The following is a 21,570-nucleotide window of genomic DNA, read 5'->3' on the forward strand; positions in this document are numbered from 1 at the left end:
ATTGTTACTGACCTGAAAGTAAATCTGCTGGCAATTTACTTTACTCTCTGAGTAAAAGAGCAATGACCATAAAAGAGATCTCAGGGGTCACCAAACTCATGTGGGAGGTCAGTGGAGGAGACAAGGAGGTGGTCATTTGATTATGGATGGCCATCCTTCAAGAGGGAAGAGGAAAATTCTGCAATGAAATTTCCAGTTCTTGCAGTGTTACTTAAAATCTTAATATGAGAAGTTGCTGATTAAGAGAATCAGTTTGAAAAGCAAAGAGAAAATTTATGTATTTATATTGTTGAATCAGTTTATAGTTATTCTCAATAGAGAATCAAATTAGTCTTTTGTATTTTTAGCAAGGTGCAGGTTTTCTCTCGTCCCCCTACCCCCTCCTTCTCTCTTGCAAATCTTGCCACTTGTGATTACTGAAGATCCAGTATACTGCAAGGATTTATTCGTGCTCTCTGACTCATTTGCCAGGTTCCATCTACAAAGAATTCCCTACATTTCAAGAAGAGATGCTGTGTTCAGTTTTCTCACCCTTCTGCAGCGTGCCAGTGTTCAGTAGCTGCTCTGTTACCTCCTAGAGATGGGGGCATCTGTGGCATGAAACACTGCAGATGGTGCCTAATGCCCTGAAGAAACATCCACCTGTGGAAAATTCTCTGTGTTAAGCACTGTGTTGGCACGGAGTTCTATACAGACAATAAGATTCTCAGAGAGCTTTGGGAAGAAAATTCAATTCAATAAATACAGCGTTTTTCCTTTAGATATTTAGTAAATGCTAGTCTGAAAAATTGCACTCATTTTAGGCATGCAACTTACAAGTGTTTTGCAGTTTGAAGAGTATGTAGCCTTGATGCAGAAAAGATAAAGTTGCCTTTTTATTGGACCATTATTGCGAGCATAAGTTTACTTCTGCCACTTCTCCTTTAAATACCAGCACACTTGGAAATTTTGGAAAAGTTAGTGTGTGGCATAAGCACTTTTTTTTTTGTAACAGATTTGTATAGTGTTGAATCCCAGATGGAATTGAAGTAGCAAACTGATGAAAGCCTTTAACCAGAATGCAAGGGTATTTTAATGAAAATTAGTCTGATTCTCCCTTTGAAGCTGTGCATGTGCTGAAAAGGAATGCTACAGATATTCCTCTAGGTAATGATGAGGACTGACCTACCAGTACTTGTGTCAGATTGCTAACTCTTGAAAGCATGTGGTTATTCTTAATCGATATTGTAATCAATTGCTGTCTGTTCTATTGTGATTTCTTAACACTGTTAACCTAAATATTCCTATTCATATTTACATCCATGACACACATAGTTAGGTAACTGCTGCCAAGCCTAGATCAGTCTAAGCCTTGCAACAATATTTGAGTTGCTGCGAACTGAAGACATGGTCTGTTTCAGGATTTACACAATTATGTATTTTTAAAGGGTATAAGGAAAGAAGTTGAAATCATCTTTTGTATTATGACAATTATGGTTATTCTGCCACTTTGTACTAATGACTTCAGCTCCAGATCTGATTACCAGGCTCCTTTACTCCTGTTCCCTTTGTCCTGTCCTTGCTTCCAGAACGTTGCTCAGCACTGTTTCACCAGGACCCTGTTTTCATTTTCTGCCATGCTCCTTCTCCCGAAGTCTTCCCCTTTATTCTTTCTCTGTTCTCGTTGTCTTCTATGTCAGATCAGGAGCTTTTACTAATGTACCAAGTAACGTGCTTTTCCTGAAAGAGCATACTTTCCAAAACCAATTTAATGATTCCTATTTCAAGATGAGTCCTTATGTGCCGTTTTGTCTCAGTCCAAACTTACATAAGTGTGCCAGGACAGGAAATGCAGCACTTTGTTTATATAAGACAAATGCATAGATTGTCCTTGATTTGTTTGAAATGCAAATGATTGTACACTTTGTCAAGAGAACCTGAGAAATTCTTTGTTATTTTATTTCCCTTCTAGATGATGTATATTCGGCAACATCAGGGATAGCAAAGGAAGAAGCAGTTCATGAAGAGCCTGACTGCCTTGTGAAATATTTCAGTGTTGTGTGGTGTAAGGCATCAAAGAAAAAGCACAAGAAGTGGGAAGGTGATGCTGTTCTTATTACAAAAGGAAAGTCAGTGATATTGAAAGATATGGAAGGCAGAGACATTGGAAGAGGTACTGTAGATTTACATACTTGTGTAAGTGAACAACTGGCTTAAAATTGCTGTGCTTTGAATAATGGAGATACAGCTCTTCAGATAATTTAGAGTTCTCCATACCAGTGTCAACCACAGGGTGAGAAAACAGTAGGGTCTGGGGGCAAAGAGGAGACAGCAAGAAAGGTTTATATTTCTTACATATAAGGCAGATGCACAGGGGAGGCTGGGGCAGGCTGAGTAACATTATTCACCGAAACACCAAATGCTAGTCCAAGGAGAGGATCTGGAAGTGAACGGCTGTACTGCTTCAGCAGAGGTACCACATGAGAGATGAGGAGTTGATTTTGATTGCTCACATAATGCTTTGGAGAAGGTGTTAGAATTGGGGGAAAATAGACAGGTACATTTCTTGTAGCTACTCCAGGCAGTAGTATGGCAGCCGGGAATGTCAGAGGTTGGATCTGTACTTTTCAGCCAGTCAGCCAGCTAAAAATACCATCTTTGTTGGAAAGACAAGCAAACAGCAACATTTTCCAGCCCAGCCAAAGTCAACTGTGTAGTAATTTTTAGTCTTGTAGTTCTAGCAGCAGCTGGTGCTATAAGACACAGTTTGGGTTGATACCAGAGTTAAAAATAAGACTTGCAAACTATAGGCTGCACTCAACTTGAAGCAGTAATTTTTTACTGAAAGCAAAGCAAGAATTAACTTCGCTAACTGAGCCAAATGTATCTTGTCAGGGAGTAGGATTGGACAGTGTTGCTAGAAAATGTGAACTGATAAATTTTAGGGCTGAGATGGCTTGTCTGCTCTATTGTTACAATCATGACATTGTGCGCCTTGTCAGGACCAGACTATTTTGATTTGCAAATCAGTCTGTGACTTAGAAGTTAATTTGAATTTATTTATAGTAAACCAATATATGTACTGACTTGCTCACTTTTGAAAAAGGCAAGGGGAAGGAGAGTAATGCCTGGAATGCATCAGCCACCACCCTGTTGTTCTTGTGTTTTGTTTTTTTTTTTTTTCCCCAAGTCTTGTTTTTGTGAATTAGCAGAAAACACAACAGAAAAATTAATATTCTGATTTCCTCTGGTAGAAGTCTTTTTGCTGTGTTTGATGGTGTCAGGGAGCCCATGCTGCCATTGTCATTGATGCTGATTTGCCTGGTCAGAGTTACTTTCAATGCTCATTGATTCTAAGAAAATCATAAGCTGACCAATTTAAATAGTGTTAGTTTTAAAATCTCTGCAATTATTCTACAAGCCCATTGAGTGAGACGGAAAGTTCCTGTCGGTGCTTACCTCCAAAATTGTATTTAATACTGGGAAGTTTACAGTGAATGTGAACGAGCATGCGGGATTAATTGCTTTAAATGGTAAGGAAAGGGCAAAGGAAGATTTATTTTTTTTTCCTTAGGCATACCAGGGCTGGATCTGAGAAGGGACACAGGAACCTAAAACCAGCAAGGCTGTAGCTTGTTTTCAATGCAGAACAACATCTTGCTTTTCCCCCCTGCATATGTTGTCCTAATTCCTTAATAGTGTATTACAAAGAATTTAGGAAGTGCTTTCTTGTAATCTGCTGTATGTTATAGAAATGGTTATTTCTGGCAGCTGCATAAATATTTGAGCTCTGTAGGCTTGCTTTTTGCATTCCCTAAGTTCCCATCTACCCTTAAAGCTCATCCTGTCTTAGAATTAGACTCTTCAGACAAAAGATCCTGCACAGGGTTACGCCTGTATTCAGTATGCTTAGCCTGAAGCTATGTAGAAGTAATAGCAGAAAGCAAAAATGTAGAGCAAATGAGAGGTCACAAATACTCTCCAGGTGCCTCTTTTAGGAAGGCACATGCATTCTCTTTTGTTCAGGCATCTTTAGCTCTTTCCTATAAGCAAGTTCTTGGTTCTTCTTTCAAGGACCAGACAAGGTTCGCTGTGTGCTTTTTGAATACATTTAGAGAAGGGAAATAAACGTGTCTTCCTTTCTCTGTTGGCCAGATTATTTTTCAGCACTTGCTTCAGACTGTGAAACACCTCAGTACATTTTTTCTCTTAGAGGAATTCAAATCCAGATCTTCACCTTCCAACCTTCTACATTCCTAGAAGTGGAAGATGAGCTTTTGCAAACAGCTCCCAGCATTCTTTATATGTGTTTTTGTTGGATAAAATACATATAAAATCTTGGGAGGCTTTGCCTCCTTCAGAGGTGGGTGCTTTAACTGCTGGTCTACACGGTCATGCTTTTATTTTCATTTTAAATTTCTTTTATTTTATTTTTTGGCCCAACAAAGGATACTCCTGTTAAGGAGGGAAAGGCTTCATGGGTTTCTGTGTGCTGTGTGTGACAATTTAAATGCTTAAGAAGCAAATACCTGTTCATAGTTTTGGTTTTGCTTCTCTCATGTGAGTACTGGTGTTAAGGAAGTAATATTTGCTGTGTTTGTCCTAACTGATAAATTTTTATATCCTTCTAGGTACTGGATATAAATCTAAAGAGCTAGACAGTCTTGATGAAGGTCAAACACTGATGGTTGGAGGAAAAGAAATTGAAGTGATGGGTGTAATTTCAGCAGATGACTTCAGCAGTGGCAGGTGTTTTCAGGCTGGAATAGGGACTTGTGACACAGTCCCAGCTGCTTTATCTCAAACTCATATGAAACCATTCTGTAAGCCATTCAAAACTGTCTGTCAACCCAGTAATAAAGAGAATGTGCTCAAAGATTCTCAAAGCTACAAACCTCGCCACGATCCAAATGCTTCAAGTAAGATTAAGACTTTAAAGTTTCTTTAAGCATCTTTGGGCTCTCCAAAAAATGTTGAATGTGTAACTAAAGTTTTCATGTTCCACAATGTATTGCTTTGGTATTTCTGACATACAGTATTAGAGTTTCTATTGATACCATGTTAGGATTTTAGCATGTGTTTCTAGCAAGTGAAATACTCTGCATTGCATGAAGTTTCTTATAGGTGTTACAGATGGCTATAGAAACAAGTTAGAGTAGTTTCTGAGAGTTTTGCTGATAAAAGTGAGGTTTATTGATCAGAGGAACAGCCTGACACATCCTAGAAGTTCTAGATGAGGTCCAGCTTCCCACTGGAGTCACTGAAGCACTGACATAATGTGGCAGCACAGTAATTACAGTGGAGGATCAGTAACAGAGAGGTTAAGCTTGATTCAAACAATTGCTTCTGACAGCACCTGATCCTTCACAGCCAGTGAGTGTAACTACACTGCCCAAACTCACTTTATTTTGGGATAAAAGTTTTGTGCTGTAATGTTAGAAGTACCATGTGCTGAAGAGCTGTGAGAATTCAGAAATTGTGTGGAAACAGGCTGGTTAAGCACTTGTTAAGAGGGATCCTGTAAACATTGGACAGCTGCAGGAAGTGGCATTGGTTGTCTAGGCAAGCAGTACTATTTTGTCTGTCAGTAACCAATGTTTTAGGAGCTATAGTCTTTTGATGGCTTTATCTTCGAAGTGGAACATAAAAATGTATTTAAAGAAATATTATTAAGCAGAGCAACGCATATATTAAAGGAACGGAAGTTTGTTCTACATTCTTATATGTATGCCAGTTCTTACCTTATATCCTGATACTGTGGGACTTTTCTGGCTGCTGTGTAAATAAACAATGAAATCCCAATCAAGTGATAATTAATGACATCATTGGCCCTTTTGTAAAAGCAGCTTTATCAACATCAGCTTATGATCTGAATTCAGCTTGATTATATTTCATCTAAGAACATTTCTTCATGTGGTTGTGCAATGATACTGCTGTAGCTTTCTAACCTAAAATCTAGCAAAGACCTGATATATTCAACATTCAGATTAACTACTTTGTTGTTTTTGCACTAGTCTGTCAAAAAGCTGTGGTGTATTCTAGTTCTTTGTCTTCTCTGACTTTTCGTCTGGTAAATTTGAGTATCTCCTATGACATGTCCCTAAACTGCCTGATACGGAGAACATCAGCACAGTAGTAGGTTGGACTCTCAGTCATTTATGTTCTCCTTACACAGGACAGTCACTTTATTTAACACTTTGTTGCATAAGCTCTTCCAGAAGTAATGGAGATAGTTTCCAAGGCTACGACCTTGGGACTGGACCATACAGAGGTTTTCATGTAAGGCCTATGCCAACTCAAATGCAGCTTCTTCAAACTGGAAAGTCATTTATCCTTGTGCTCAGCAGAACAGAGCACACTGACAAAAATGTAAACCAGTGCCTTCCACGTATGATTTCTAAGCTTTTAGTCCATTGCTTATCTAAGTCTTGTTTCTTCCCCACCTCTGAGGCTGCAAACTTTTGTCAGAAAACTTGTTTTTGTCACTGTTATATCCTATATGTTCAGGCATGCAATTTAGTGTAATCTATCAGAATTCAGCCAGAATTGCCAGTAGAAAACAAAATCTCCCTGAGTGATACAAGCCATCAACCAACCTATTCCCATTAATACATTATCAATATAGATATACTCTAGTGTCATAAAAATACCAGCAACTATAAATTGCTTTCTCATTCTGTCCTCTGACCATGCAGCTTTTCAGTGAGGGTAAGTAGCACCAATATAAACAACCCAGTATGGACATTGTCTAGCAAAATTATGATGTTAGGGTTTGCAAACAAATTATGGCAAACAAAACTCTTTAGATGTAGCCAACGGATATATCCCAGTACTTCATGCTCTCTTTGCCTCTGTATATCTTCAAACCTTTCAGCTTCTTTTATTCTTGCACTGTGGCAGCCTTTGTCAGCTCACTCTCAGTCCTTCCCTTTTTTCTAAAACAAATCATTGTCTTTTTATCTGTTTCTCAAGCAGAGAAGTCTTTCTGGGCAGCCACAAGAATACCCCTTGAAGTGTACTGTCTAGACTTTGTGTAGGTCGCTGTTTGTGTTCTTTTTAAACTTTCCTTTAAGAAGCCTTTTAGAACTTTTTCTAATTTAACTCTATGCATTCAAATTCATCATGCAACATTTATTAGGTAGGCAGTTTCACCTCATCAGAAAAAAACCCTCAGATTTCTGAGTTTGTCACCTTTACACCTGAGAAAAGTGCAAACTATTTGGGAAATCTCCATAAGAGGATTTCCTTTAGAATTCTATCTAGGTATGCTCTGCTGGTAAATGTGTTTTCTGTCTGAGAATGGTCAGTATACTAAACAGTATTTTTAGCAGTCATTAGTTCATTTATTCAGTAGCTGAGTTAGAGCAATACTGTCGTTTGACTAAGAATAATGTTTTTGTGCAATACTTGTGTATGTTTTGAACTTCAAGATTCTCTAGTTATGCCAAGACCAAATGCAAGCCATCAGTGGATGTTCAATAAGGCTGGTTTACCTGTGGTGGATGTAGTTGTGGATCCTTACATTGCAAATAATCTCCGACCACATCAGAGAGAAGGAATTATATTTCTGTATGAATGTGTGATGGGAATGAGGTAAGAAAATAATTATCCTTTTGGCTCTCAATACCTGCAATATTTTCATGCCTGTGTCCAAAATTAGGCAATTTGAATAGAATGATTTGAGCGGCTCTTCAATTAATTAGCATTGTTAATTTTCCCCAAGTAAAGGTTGCACAGTTTTTTTCTGATCTGTGTGTAGCATTATGCTTGCTGTGACTTTGCTACATGGCCTGTCAGTTCTAATGCAGTTACCAAGTATTGTAAACACAGATACAATCTAACTTATGCTAAAGCACACTGCTTTCTGGGATTTATAATTAATATTATTAATAATTATTCATATAATTTATAATACGGGCATTTAGAATAAAGGAGCTGTTATACCAACCTGTTGGAAAAATACAGTACTATATTCAAAAGTGTTTTTTCAAGTCATAGGTTCCCTAAGGGATATACCAGTTTTAAAAATATTAGATAATATGTTTAATTCTATAACAAGACTTAAACTATTTGGTTTTGGAGGACCAATGTATTTATCTAGAATATGAGGAGTTTCACTCTAAGGTCTTCTTGTATAACTGAATGGAAATGTATTGTAGAGCATAATAAGCATAAATAGGTTCTTTACACTTCAGAAAACAGCCACAAGGAGCAATTCTCTAAATCAGTTGTGAATAATTATAGATAGTCTTTTAAAATGTTGCCATCACCTAATTATATCTTACAGAGTGAGTGGCAGATTTGGAGCCATCCTTGCTGATGAGATGGGCTTAGGAAAGACATTGCAATGCATTGCACTGGTCTGGACTCTGCTGCGTCAGGGGGTCTATGGCTGCAAACCCCTGCTAAAGCGAGCTCTCATTGTCACCCCTGGGAGTCTGGTAAAAAACTGGAAAAAAGAGTTTCAGAAATGGTTGGGAAGTGAAAGGATCAAAGTCTTTACAGTTGATCAGGTAAGATTTATTTCCAAAAGGAGATTAGGTCATATTTGGCTCAGAATATAAGACTTGTGATTTTCTTTATCCTATTTTTTAATTTTTTTTTTTAAACCAGAGACCCAAACTAGTAATTCTATTAATATTTTGTTCATAATGCTTCATTTCTCCTTCAGGTAATTGTCCATATGGGCATATAGCTGCCAGTAACACTCGCCTGCCTGTGTAGCATTTGTCTTTCTTTGAAGATGTAAAAGTTGGTGTGCTTCTCCATGTGGCCCTCTGATTTAAGGAAGAGCTTTCTCTTGTTTATCAAAGGGCACACCTTCCCTGCTTTATTTGCCAGAGTGTCTATCTTGACTAACTTGTGCTCTGTTTCTGTAGTAGTTCCTTTTGTTCTGAACTGGAAGGTTTTTCCTCTTTGTTTTGGCTGTCTGGTTTAGGTTGCTTCAGAACGTTATTCCCTTTACTGTAACTGTCAACAATTAGGTTTCTCTAGGGATCGTTTAAAGTCTCAGGAGTTACCAAGCCTAGAGTCTGTGTTAGGTAATGTAAATCTCTCTTATCTCTAGAAGAATGCAGGCAAGTACAAATGGTAAGAAATAAGCAGGCTGATGCTGATCCTTGTCCCTCCTATGGTGGAGCTATTCCTGTGGGGAGTGACACTCTCAAGTCCCTGTAGGGCCCAAATGATTCCCATGTGCTGAGGAAGTATCACACCTTTTAATCTCCTCAGTATACCTTTAAGGCCTTCATTGTTTTTTGAAACACAAAACTCTCTCCATCCTTTACCGTGGAGACTGAAAGTTCAAGCACAGACTCTATGTTTCAGGGGCCTTTATTAGCCACATCTGGCAGGAAAACACCTGGAAAAGTAAAAGACAAGAGAGTTCAAGGAGCGAGGCTGTAGCAGCACTAACCAAGGGCTTTCTTTGGAGGAGAACCACATCTTGCTCTGCTTATCCAGGAAGGCTTTCTTGCCATGTGAATTTTCCTGCTAAGCATGGCCCAATGTCTCAGTCAGAGGGTTGGGTCCTCTCGGGACCAGCATTCGTGAAGCTGCAAAGAGGAGAGTCGGCCGTGCCTCCCTTGCAGCTTCTGAAGCTTTCAGATCCAAGCTCTGTTGTGTGTAGCTTGCTGTGCGGTGTTTCTCTCGGCTCCGTTCCGTGTGGAGCGGGCGTTCGACGCCTCGTCGGGAGGGAAGCTGTTCAGCACACTGTGGTTCCCAGATGGACGTTCGGCAGTGTGCTGTACCCTACTTTCCCCATGCTCCTCTATATTTGGATTGTTCCAGTGGGGACTTAAAGTGTCTGCACTGATGCTTGCAACAAAGATACAGATATCTGTTTTCCAAAGTTTTTTGTGAATCTAGTTGTTCCGTACAAGTAGCTTGAAGAAACAAATAGTACTTCATTCTAAAGATGACCCCATTCTTGCATCAACCAGATCTGCTTTTAGTTTCTTGCATTATGCTTATTGTCTGTGTGGAAGAGTGACTATTTTATATGAAATGGAAGTTTTCAAAGTGTTTTTAAACTGTTTTGTAGAGTGTACAAAATCTTGTAAGAGTAATTATATCTTTGAATTCCACTTGTTATTGTCAGACCCTTGGAATTACTAAACCTACTCATCTTCCACCAAGGACAGTCCACACTTCTGTTTGAGTAATAGGTGCTCTTTGCATCATTTGCTTTTCTTGAGAACTTGTTTCAAGATGTGGAAATGAACAGAACTGTCTTGTTAGGAACTGTAATGTAATATAAGTTAGCATGAGAAACATGAAAGTTTCTAAAAGAAGTGTGTACAAGACAAAATATAATCTGGCAACAATTTTACATGAAAAGGTTGTTAGAAATAATTGAACATTTTCTTGCAGTTTTTATGAATAATGTTGGGAGGAGAAATCCTGAATTTGCTGACAGCTACTATGACCCAAAATGACAGTAGCTTTCATTTTCTTTTAATTTAAATAACTTAAATATTCTTACTTATCTCATTTGAGCCATTTGGATATAGGACATTCAGCAGCTTTTAAGACTGTGTTTCCAAATAGCAAGGAATACGTTGTGATGCAAAAGGAAGACACAATATGACTTGCCTGGGGTATAATGAGGTATTTCAAAATAATTTACTGTCTTATCTTCTCCAGAAAAACAGCAATTACCATACTGTTATTTCCAGTATGACTTGAAAGGAAGAGCTTGTCTCAAAGGTTTTTTTCTATTCTTGCCTAGAAGGAATGCATTCAAAGAACTGACCGACTTTTAAAAATGTGTTAGGCATGTTTTCCTCACTTTCATGCTGAAACACCATGAACTGATCCTAACCCTTCAAAAAATAGGTCATCAGCTGTTTTTTAAAATGTGTTTATGGTTTACTTCTGTTAAAATGCAAATGTCATGTAGAGGACATTGCTTTTAAAATGAAGGTGTCACCACAAAGGTTGCATTGAGGTCTTTTTAATCCATGTTATCAACATTTGAGATATGTTTGAGATAATAAATCCTTTATCTGCAGTGTATCACTTCTGCTGGGGTTATTTTGGTTTGTTTTTTAAGTCAAAATATCTGGGGAATTAAATCAATTCAAGGTTTACATTGCTTCATGATTCAGCATTTTTTTACTTTACGCTTCACCAGCTCCATTGGATTTGGACGAGTGCAAAGAAGGGACTGTTCAAAGTGGAAGTCTGGGACATTATGGAGCTGTAATACTGATTGACAGTTGCTCCCCCCATGTGGCTCTGGGCAACTCGCTTAAACCTGTCAAGTCACTTTGGGTAATTGTGAAAATGGAGGCTATAATACATACATATCTTGCAGCCAGTTAAGAAGATAAAATAATTACTTGAAAGTAGCTTGTAAATGTATTTTAATTTTTAGTTCATCATCCACTGCTGTTGTTACATTCAGCAGGGCATATATTATATTTGGCTGCAGGAGGCTTATAATATGCCAGGATTCTCCTGCTTTTTTTTTAAGGGGTTCAAACAGTCCAGAAGAGTTGATGATTTACCAGGGGAGGGAGGCTGGAGACAGTTTCCCAGTGCCCCCACCATTTTCCCTGTAGTTTCAGCTCACACCCAGGAAGTGTAGGAAAGCAAAATGTGTTCTGAACCCTGGGCATCTTCTGATGCTTGACTGTGCCCAGAGAAGGTCAGAGAAGCATTGCGTCTGTCTTCAGGGCTGCAATGTGGAGCCTGAATACTGGGTAGGGAAAACTCTTGGGTGTTGCCTGCAGGGCTCCTCTGTGTCTCTGTTCCTGTGTTGGGAAATTTTCTGCTCCTGTTTTGAAACTGCCAGTAAAAGCTACTGGCCAGAAAACTGGCAGCTAACTACAGTCCTGGAAACAACAGAATGCTTTGTGTCCCCAGGTGTTTGGTCCTATCCAAACACCTGGGGAAATCAGTGCACACCCTTGTGACCTGCTCCTCACTACTCCTTGCTTCTTCTGACAAGTGCTGGGCCGCTTTGTGAGCAGCATGTGGGGACTGATCCACCACAAGGTACTTTGGGAGATTAATGTACTGGATTCGGTCCATAGATTGATTTGAATCACCTGCTAGGAGGCTCTAAAGGTTGTGATAATTAAGTGGTGTTGCTTTTACAGTGTATTACACCATCTGGCTCCAGATTTAGTTGTCTGTGTTTAGTAGCTGATCTTGTTTGGAAATAAAAATACCTTCTGAAGCTCTAGCTTGATTTGCTTTCACAGTTAAAGAGGTCCTTCAGCTTGTCAGCTAGGCCCATAGCCTGCTTAGTTAGTGAAGACTAGGTTAGTTAGGAAATAGGAAGGATCATGCAGGGAAGTAGCATCTGGAGCTAAATGGAAAAGTAAAGGACACACCCACAGTAAATTTTTCCATTTTTATGCATAATTGCAAAATTTGCAGGTAAGCAAAACCAGTACATTCACAAGCCTGCATGGAAATGTACCTATTTCCAGGAAGCTGTTTTGGAAGAAGCTCCCTGTCACATTACAGTGACTTTGTATTTACTGTGTCTGTTTCCTTCAATAGACTTGAAGACTTTTGATGTCTATTGAAGGAAAAGGGTTTGAAAGGTATGTAGGGGTGGAGGGGCTCACAGCCATTTTCTGATCACTAATACAGGGCTTAGAAATCAACTGCATTTATTTACTGACAGAGAGTCATGTTTTCAGGGCGTGTTTTGGGCTCTTATTTTCTGAGTCCCAGGCTGCCCTAACCTGTTGGCCAACACACTAATGTGGAGGGCTGTAACAAAGTTTACACCATATTCAGTTCAGAGCTAAAAGAGGAATTTTAGGTTGTTGGAATGTGGTAACTTTGTTCTGGACCACATTAGTGCACCCTGCAGCTTGAGATCCCAAAGTAAATGTACAGGCAGCTACTTATGCCTCTCTGTTATGTTGGCTTTAGTTATTCATTGGAAGCTTACCTAAATGCTAGAACTGGGAAGACTTAGAGAGAGCCTGTGCTTTTCACATTTGCAGTAATGTGTCTCAGAGGATTTGAAGGCCTAAAATAATAATGCATTTTATTTTAATGAAGTGGTAAAACTCTGGTAATGAGGTGATAAAATTGCCCTATCAGATCCCGCATTTCTTTTGCAAATTAGAAAAGAATAATCCAAACTCATGAAAGAAACAGAAAATGTCTTGTCATGCTAGAATAAATTTCTGTAGACACTGGCTGTTTAAGCACTATGATGAGTGATCACAAAAGAAATAGTTGTATGATATATTTTCCTTCATACTTGCAGGACCATAAAGTAGAAGAATTCATCGTTTCTCCACTTTATTCAGTTTTGATAATCAGTTACGAGATGGTACTGCGAAGTTTGGACCAGATTCAGGCCACAAAATTTAACCTCCTAATCTGTGATGAAGGACATCGCCTGAAAAATAGCTCTATTAAGACAACTACAGCCCTGACTAGTCTGTCATGTGAGAGGAGAATTATCCTGACTGGTAGCGACTTTTAATATTTACCTATGCTAACAGTAACTAGGCTGGGGTAGAGGAACCAGTTTTTTTTAAGTATGGCAGGAGCATAGTATAAATTTTGACAATGAGTATTAAATGCACAAATCTGGGGTCTTGTATAAACAGATTATTTCCAATTTATTTTTAATAAATGCAAAATTTTTCTAACTTCAGGGACAGGCAAGGAGCCTGGGAACTTCTGTAAGGGATTCAGGACTCTTTTTAGATACACTCATTGCTTTCCTTTATAGTTATTTAGTAGAACTGATTTAGAAGTTGACTTTTCATATTCCTTTGTCAAAACTACTAGATATGCAGGCTGTTTGTTTAGGGGGGCAGCAGTTTTATTAATCATGAGAAAGTTCTGGATTAATTCAGTACTCTGAGTAATTTACATTGAAACAAAACATTCATTTTCGATATGCATTCTCAACATTAAACCCTGCATTCAGCAATTGTACTTCTCTAATTTTCAATTAAAGGTTACAAAATACAGAAATGGGTTTTTCTCTTTCCAGGTACTCCAATCCAAAATGACTTGCAAGAATTTTATGCATTAATAGAGTTTGCGAATCCAGGAATACTTGTTTCTTTATCCACATATAGAAAGATATATGCAGAACCAATTGTCAGGTCTAGAGAACCTTCAGCCACAAAGGTATATTATTTTTAAAAAATTGCAGTTATAGAAGAAAATTCATAGCACTGTGAAATTTGCTTTCTGTGGAATAAAATAAAGGTCAGGACTCATAGGAGCAAAAGCCTTTCACCTTCCTATTTGAAATAAAATCAGTTTTTCTCCAAAGGGAGCTGCAGGAATAAATGCGTGCTGAGATCATAGCATTTCAGCTGCCTTTTAATTATCAGGCAAAAATTGCTCCTCCGACTCCTTGCATTCCCAAAAATGCTGTGTGCATTATGATATGATGGTGCTTCTTTCAGTCTTAGTTTCAACACAGTACTACAAAATCTACATGATTTTATTATATCAGTCAAGAAATTCTGGAATATAACTTGAGCATTGGATATCGTCTGGGACCTTATCTTCCTCTGTTTAAGACTTTAGAAAACAGACCTAGAATTAAGCCCATGCAGTGGTACTAACTGGAGAAGAACTGATCATTACCATCCCATGTCAGAAAGCAGTATCCTTCCTTTAACATGTCAACTACCTAATTAAAATCATACAGAAAATTATTGTGATGAAAAGCAAGATTATAATTAATTTTGTGCTTTGTTTTTTTAGGAAGAAAAGGAATTAGGGGAAAAAAGAGCAGCAGAACTCACACGCCTCACTGGACTCTTTATTCTTAGGAGAACACAGGAGGTTATAAACAAATTTCTGCCCCCCAAAATGGAGAGCATAATCTTCTGCCGACCAACAGCACTGCAACTTGAATTGTATCGAAAACTGCTCAGTTCTCAAGTTATTAGGTCCTGTCTACAAGGCAGCCTAGAAAACAGTCCTCACCTAATATGTATAGGAGCTTTGAAAAAACTTTGCAATCATCCATGTCTTCTGTTTAAAGCTGTCAAGGTACCTGTTTGTGTAGGGGTGGGTGCCTGCAATTAGTCATTTCAGCAGACAAAAGTCACTAAAACTGTGTTATGGTCAATGTGCATGTTACTTTAAGGTCATTTTCATACTCTCTCACACAACTTCCTTCAGGAGATCTGCTTTCAAAAACATGACTGTTAGGAAATCTGCATGTACTCAGGGAAGGTATCTCACCAGTTTACTATTGCCTTATGGCATTTTCTTGTTCTTCATGTATTTTCCCTCTTAACCTTGTCTGAATATTTGTAAAAATATATATATATATATATAAAAATGTGAATTTTACAAATAACACTCTTAGAGATTAGTCTGTGTGCTTTGTCTGCTGGCTCCTCTAACTTCTCCTTGTCTGTGATAATTTCATTCTCTCAAGCTCAGTGACACTGGGAGCTGCAGGCTCAAGATGTCAGTGGTACTAGGTGTCTCCATTTCCACTTCTCCTGGGATCCTATCATACTGTACACCTTATTTTTTTTCTATAGAAATGTTCTCATTCCTATAAGTAAATAATGTGATAGTTAGAACATAGTAAGTCTAACTTCTGTGGCCGCTAGTCAAAGTCAAGTCAGGTGAGTGGAAATGTCTTTCTCAAAAGTTATGTGCTCCATGACTTTGTAGGAATGTCCACAGTGCAGGCCTCCCCATAACTTTCAGCAGTGCCAAGTAAAGTTACCTTTACTTTATAGTATAACCATTAAAATTTAGACATTTAGAAATTATAGAGATGGGAAGGATTATATATGCAAGTCATTTATGGCTGTTTTGGGTTTGGTGTTTGAGTGGTTGGGCTTTTTCCTCCCTTTGAAACACTGATTTTCACATTGCACCAAAATATTACCTGTATTTCTTATGTTTTATTGTTTTTACTGGCTAGCTTTTCTTCATTTCCTATTACATAACTAAATCTTAATGACAGCATCTTCTTAAAAAAAAGTCAGTGACTAGGAATTTCTATAACAAGGTATTTATTATTATGATATGATTTAGAAAGAATAAAAGGAGTATTGATTTTTTTTTAACCCCAAGTTTTAGTGTGAGCTTGCTGTGGGAGTACATCTGTGTGATTATTTAAGTAGAGAAGTAGAACAAATTTCTCAGTTTTAAGTAATTGAGCTTTCTACTCAGCTGCAAACAACATCTTGGCTTAGAGGGTGTAAGCCAAAATAAACACTGTCAGCGTTCTAAAACTGTGCTTTCTATCAAATATTGGGAGGTTGTCATGCTCACATGATACACTACTTTGGGGCAGCTTTTGATGCCTCCTTTTATCTTTGCAATAAAAATGTAGCAAAGTTTTAAAAACCCCCAAACATGTTAGGAGGGTTATGGAACTTTATGAATCTTTTTGTTTTCAATAGGAAAAAAGCTGTGATACTATGACTGATGAATGTGATGAGTCCTGCCTCTACGAAGGTCTAATAGATGTCTTTCCCCAAGATTATACTTTGGGTACTTTCTCTGAAACTGATTCAGGAAAACTGCAGGTGCTAGTGAAGTTGTTAGCAGCAATCCATGAGCTCAACTCTTCTGAAAGGCAAGTATGAAATAAAGGTAAAAGGGAGATAATGGGAGAGAACTTCTAGATATTGTTTTGCTTTTCAAATAAATGGGAACATAATTTTCAAAGGCATTGTGACTGTTAGCAGAGATGCCAAGCATATTTATTGCATTGTACTCCTGGCTCTACTTTGTTAAATTACTAAACTAGGATATGCAGCTGACATAATTTTCAGAGATGCTCTTCATATTTTTTCCAAGTAAAGATACTTGTATTTTTCATGCTAAGTTCCAGCAATTAAGATAGTTTGCTACAGCTGCTGTACTATGAGATTATCTTTACTTGCAGAGACTTTCCAATGCTTTGCATGTCCTTAAGGAGATGTATTATTTTACAAAATATTTTAAATTGCAGTAAAATATTTTTAGTTGCTAGATTATAAGTTATTTCCTCTTTAATCACATTTAACTGCTCAGTGCTTTTCTCTTCAGGGTAACCAACAGACAAACTTGCACAGCAGCTGCCTATTTCCCCTGCAGTAAATGCCACTGGCATGTAGGAAAACCTCTGTTGATCATGGGGTAGTAGGGTACACATAGTTACTGTGCAATTGCTGATTCACAGAAATCTCACATGACTCTGTGTCCCATGATAACTTCTTTATGGACTCATGCCTTAAAGCCTAGCTATTCCAAAAGTATTTAGCTTTTAACTTTTATTTAAATTGATGCTTAAATAGGACATGCTGTAATTCAGCAGTGGGAAGTCACACCAAATCTCTTGGCACTGATGTAATGGAATTTGAAGATGCTCTCTTTTTACAAATCAGAAAGCTGAGCCTTTTGTTGGGGTTTATATGTCTAACATCCATTGGAATAAATGGCAGCTAAATATCTGAATATACTGGCTTTATTTCTTGTAGGTCAAAAGAAACAAGGGTATCAGGAAAAAACAGCTCTCCTTGTATCAATGCTATAGGAGCTGCTGAGTGGCAGCTGGTGTTGAGGCATTATTTTACACCTTTAAAAGTTTTGATGCTTTAATTCAGATTTGTTCATGCTGCTTCTTCTTTTGTTTCTCTGCTCTCATTAGCACTAAGTAGTTTTTTGCAATGCACAGACTCAGTTCCGGTCCTCTTCTGAAGTTTATATTCTATTTTTGAAATATTCTATTTTTGAAAACAAGGCTGTGAAATTGGTGTTGATTGACAAAAAAAAATCAATCTTGCAAAGTCTTTACAAATAAGTCTTGGAAGTAGTTCAATTTTAGAGTGTAATAATAAATCCTTGAAAACAATTTTTAAAATATAATTTATCATGTTTTCCCTGAAATTATTTGTCTAGTTCTTGAGCGCTCATCTTTACTCAAGATTATTTTTTAAAATGGGGCACCTTTGATGGAATTTGTTATATTTAGTTTAGATTATAAAAGTCCTCCAAACAAGATCTGGCAGAAAATGCTCTACCTGTCCTTATTATTTAAAAAAAAATAAATCCAAAAGTCCTTTGTTTGTCCACTCAGTAGAATCATCCTCAATATCTAGGAGGACAGAAGATGTAGATTTGCAGATCTCTGAAGGTTACTTAGTCAAAATTTCAGAGAAAAACCACCAATATCAGTCACGGTCTGTAGTCTTAAGAGATTAGACTGATTTTTCTTTAAAAAAGTAACAGCCAAAATCCAGACTATATAGTTTGTAATATCTTAAATTCCCTATCCTTAATCCTAGTACTTTTCGGTCATAAAATGTAGGAAAGTCACTGTTTCCCTATTTTAGTTTCATGATTCTGTTAATTAGAATTTTCCAAGGTTGTCTGTAGTTCACAGTGGCTTATTAAGTAAGCAGAGTCATACATATTTTTTTTTATTAGTTGCTACAACACCCTCTGCAAATGCTTCCTTAACAACGGCTGTTTCGTATAGAACTTTTTTAAAAAAAATCTTTTTGTTTGGTTCTGGATCCTTGCAATCTGTGCATTAAGCTGAATTCTGTTGCAAAGGAGAACATTCTTTATTTAACATTTGAGTGCTTGGCAGTAGGCTTAATGCATCCAGATCTAGTATGTGCTTCAAGTGAATAGGGAAAAATTTATTTCTTAGGGAGCATGAGTAACCTCAGGTTGATGTGTAATTTTTGCTTGACTTGTAATTTTATTTTCTTAGATGTCTTCAGTAATTTATTTTTGGACTTTAACTTTACCAGGGACTCAGATGACAAGATAACTTTGTTTTACTGTTTGACAGAGTGGTTCTGGTATCCAATTACACTCAGACCTTGAACATACTACAAGAGACATGCAAACGTTATGGATACTCTTATACTAGACTTGATGGACAGACTCCTGTCTCCCAGAGACAGCAGATTGTTGATACTTTTAATAGTAAATTCAGTCCAGCTTTTATTTTTTTGCTGAGTTCAAAGGCTGGTGGAGTAGGACTGAATCTGGTCGGAGCATCTCATTTGATCCTGTATGATATTGACTGGAATCCAGCTACAGATATTCAGGTCTGTTAACTGTGTACTTGTGGGTTGAGATGGGCATTAAGTGATTTTCTGTTTGATGTTGAAATGCTTGGCCTTACCTGTCTTGTTGCTACCCAGATATCACATTTCATCTGGACAAATACAATACTGAAGGAAAACTCTTTCTGAGAAGAAAAGAAGAAATATTGCTTTGTCATATTACATACACTGAGATCATTAGAATCCCTCTTGCAGTAAAAAGTGAAAAGATTAAATTCTGGTTTCTTTGGAGGAGTGAGTCATGTATCTCCTTTGTGTCTGACCTCTTTTTAACCGGAAAGTTGCTGTGTTTCAAAAAAGAAAAGAAAACCATCGTTACAATGCATAGCAAATGTTGCTGTTGATTTGCAATCCCTAAGAAAAAGGGAGAGGTCCTGATCAGAAGGTGGAGAATGAGAAAATCACTTGGCAGTAATGCCAAAAGAAAGAAAACAAAGCCACTGCTCTGCTATTCTTGTAATAGCACTATTGGGCTCAAGGGATTATTTAGTTGGCATAAGAGTGTCCAGTTAAAATAGTCCTTAACAATAACAATTTTAAAAAATCTTTTTATAAACAAAGTAAGGTATTTTTTTATTCTAGAGAAATGTTTGTGCTTAAAGCCTGCAGAAAGCTCTGATTCTTGGCCCTGCTGCTGTTCCAGGTGTGAATTAGTACCCTCATGTGGTCATTTGTCTTGTTGCTTAAAACTTGGTTGATGAATCAGTCAAAATTGCTACGGGTTGCCAAAGACTGCAAACCTGTTGTGGTACTTGTACATCTGAATGTAACCCTTACATTTTTGGAAAAAAAAAAAAACACATAGCAGTACCCAGTTATATTTTGTTTGTTTAAGAATTAAAGGGGCTGTATAGCACTTATTTTACAGTTTTACAAGAAATGGAAAAGTAATTTTAAAAGATATATTGTGGCAAAAAACAATTTTGGAGATGGGGAAGGATGATGAGTGTTCTTCAAATACTAAATAGTTGCTAGTGCTTGGAAAACAAATATGAAGAGGAGATATCTGGCAGGAAGGAGCTGAAACCTCTCTTTGCCTCCTATCGTACACAGAAAGAAGGAGCTGCATAAGTGGCAGAAAGTAAATTATATTTTAATAATTATTTACAGTTAATACCAGACTTCTATATAAAGAGCCAAAGACAGTTATTGAGGAATGTTTTCTTTAGACAACATCTTTTTGAAAGAACTAGCAGAACTGGTAATTTGATCAGCAGAGGTTACAAGTTTCAGTTGAAATAACGTTGTATTGCAGGCTGTTAACGCTCTTCATCTTTTTGGTTTCTTTAGGCTATGGCCAGGGTGTGGAGGGATGGTCAGAAACATACTGTGCATATCTACAGGCTGCTAACCACAGGTCAGAGATGATGCTCAAACATTCCCTAGAGTGAGACAACTATTGAAATTTTGTCTGTAAAAGGCAGGGAAATGTTTGGAAATCATTTGTTCTTCAAAAATATTTATTATTTGTTCTGAAATCAGTTAAAATAGACATCATATTGATTCATTTGCCTTTGCTTTGCTTTGGTTTTGCTTGAATAACTGAAAATAGTGGTTTAGCATTGCCTGTGAATGTTATTACCTAGAAATGGATTTGACTTTTCTTCTTGACAAGTACTAATTAAAAAATATGCCAGAGATCTTTTTTTCTTTTCTTTTTAATATAGGCTCAATAGAAGAAAAGATTTATCAAAGACAGATCAGCAAACAAGACCTTTCTGGGGCAGTTGTAGACCTTTCCAAGACATCTGAACACATCCATTTTTCCACTGAGGAGCTTAGAAATCTCTTCACTCTTCATGAAGATTCCAGCTGTGTTACCCATGACTTGCTTGAGTGTGACTGTATGAGAAAGGGCGAGTTTCAAAGTGAGTTGCTTTTTCGTTATCTCTGGCCATTGCTGAGGAAATACATCCATTCTGAATATATAGTCTGTTACTGGAGAAAACTCTGCTGCTCAACAAGATTGAAGTAATGAGGTTCATTAGGGGATCTTCCAGATCTTGGCTGATTTTTGTAATCCATAGGAGCCCTTCACAAGATGAAAAGGAGAAAAGATTCATTCCTTGCAGTAGCAACTAATTAATGTATCATGCTCTTAATTCCTTGAATTAGTTATGGGCAGCTCAGCTAGTGGTTTGTTGCAACCAAATGACACTGTATGGTGTTTTGTTTCTAAACATTCAAGGACACTACTAGTCCAAAAGCTAGTTCAAGAGCTGTTTATCTGAGTCCAGCTATACCAGGTGAAGATCACCAGATCTCTGAGTATAAGCCTTCATTTTACAGTTATTAACTAAAGTTGATGCAGGATGATTAAAATAGTTGTTTGAGAAATGCTGGAATATCCCCTGGAAGTTGTAAAGCCAAGTTGCAAACATTAGCATCTGTCCTTTCTGTAGGAAACTGTTTTTTGTTCTTTTGGCATATGAGGATGGTTTTAATACCTTGCTGCATACAGCTATATAGATTTAAATTAGTAGCAGGATTACAAACAAATTATCATAACTTATGTTTACATCTGCCCGGGTTCCGTGTAAAAAGGGGTTCA

General features: G+C 37.5%; 1 protein-coding gene across 1 annotated transcript; it reads left to right on the forward strand.

Moving 5' to 3' along the window:
• Positions 1–1,957: 1,957 nt before the first annotated feature.
• RAD54B (RAD54 homolog B (S. cerevisiae)) lies at positions 1,958–20,887 on the forward strand (the record flags this gene model as incomplete). The annotated part of the gene is made up of 11 exons (XM_008946733.1): positions 1,958–2,152; positions 4,611–4,898; positions 7,410–7,572; positions 8,267–8,492; positions 13,217–13,424; positions 13,958–14,097; positions 14,686–14,976; positions 16,356–16,531; positions 18,740–19,001; positions 20,310–20,376; positions 20,687–20,887. Coding segments are annotated over exons 1-11 (2,047 nt in total), but the record flags the coding sequence as incomplete, so codon positions are not given.
• Between the last annotated feature and the right edge of the window lie 683 nt (positions 20,888–21,570).

The sequence above is a fragment of the Merops nubicus genome, unplaced genomic scaffold (assembly GCF_000691845.1).
Source record: "Merops nubicus isolate BGI_N331 unplaced genomic scaffold, ASM69184v1 scaffold54338, whole genome shotgun sequence".
Lineage (NCBI taxonomy): Eukaryota > Metazoa > Chordata > Aves > Coraciiformes > Meropidae > Merops > Merops nubicus.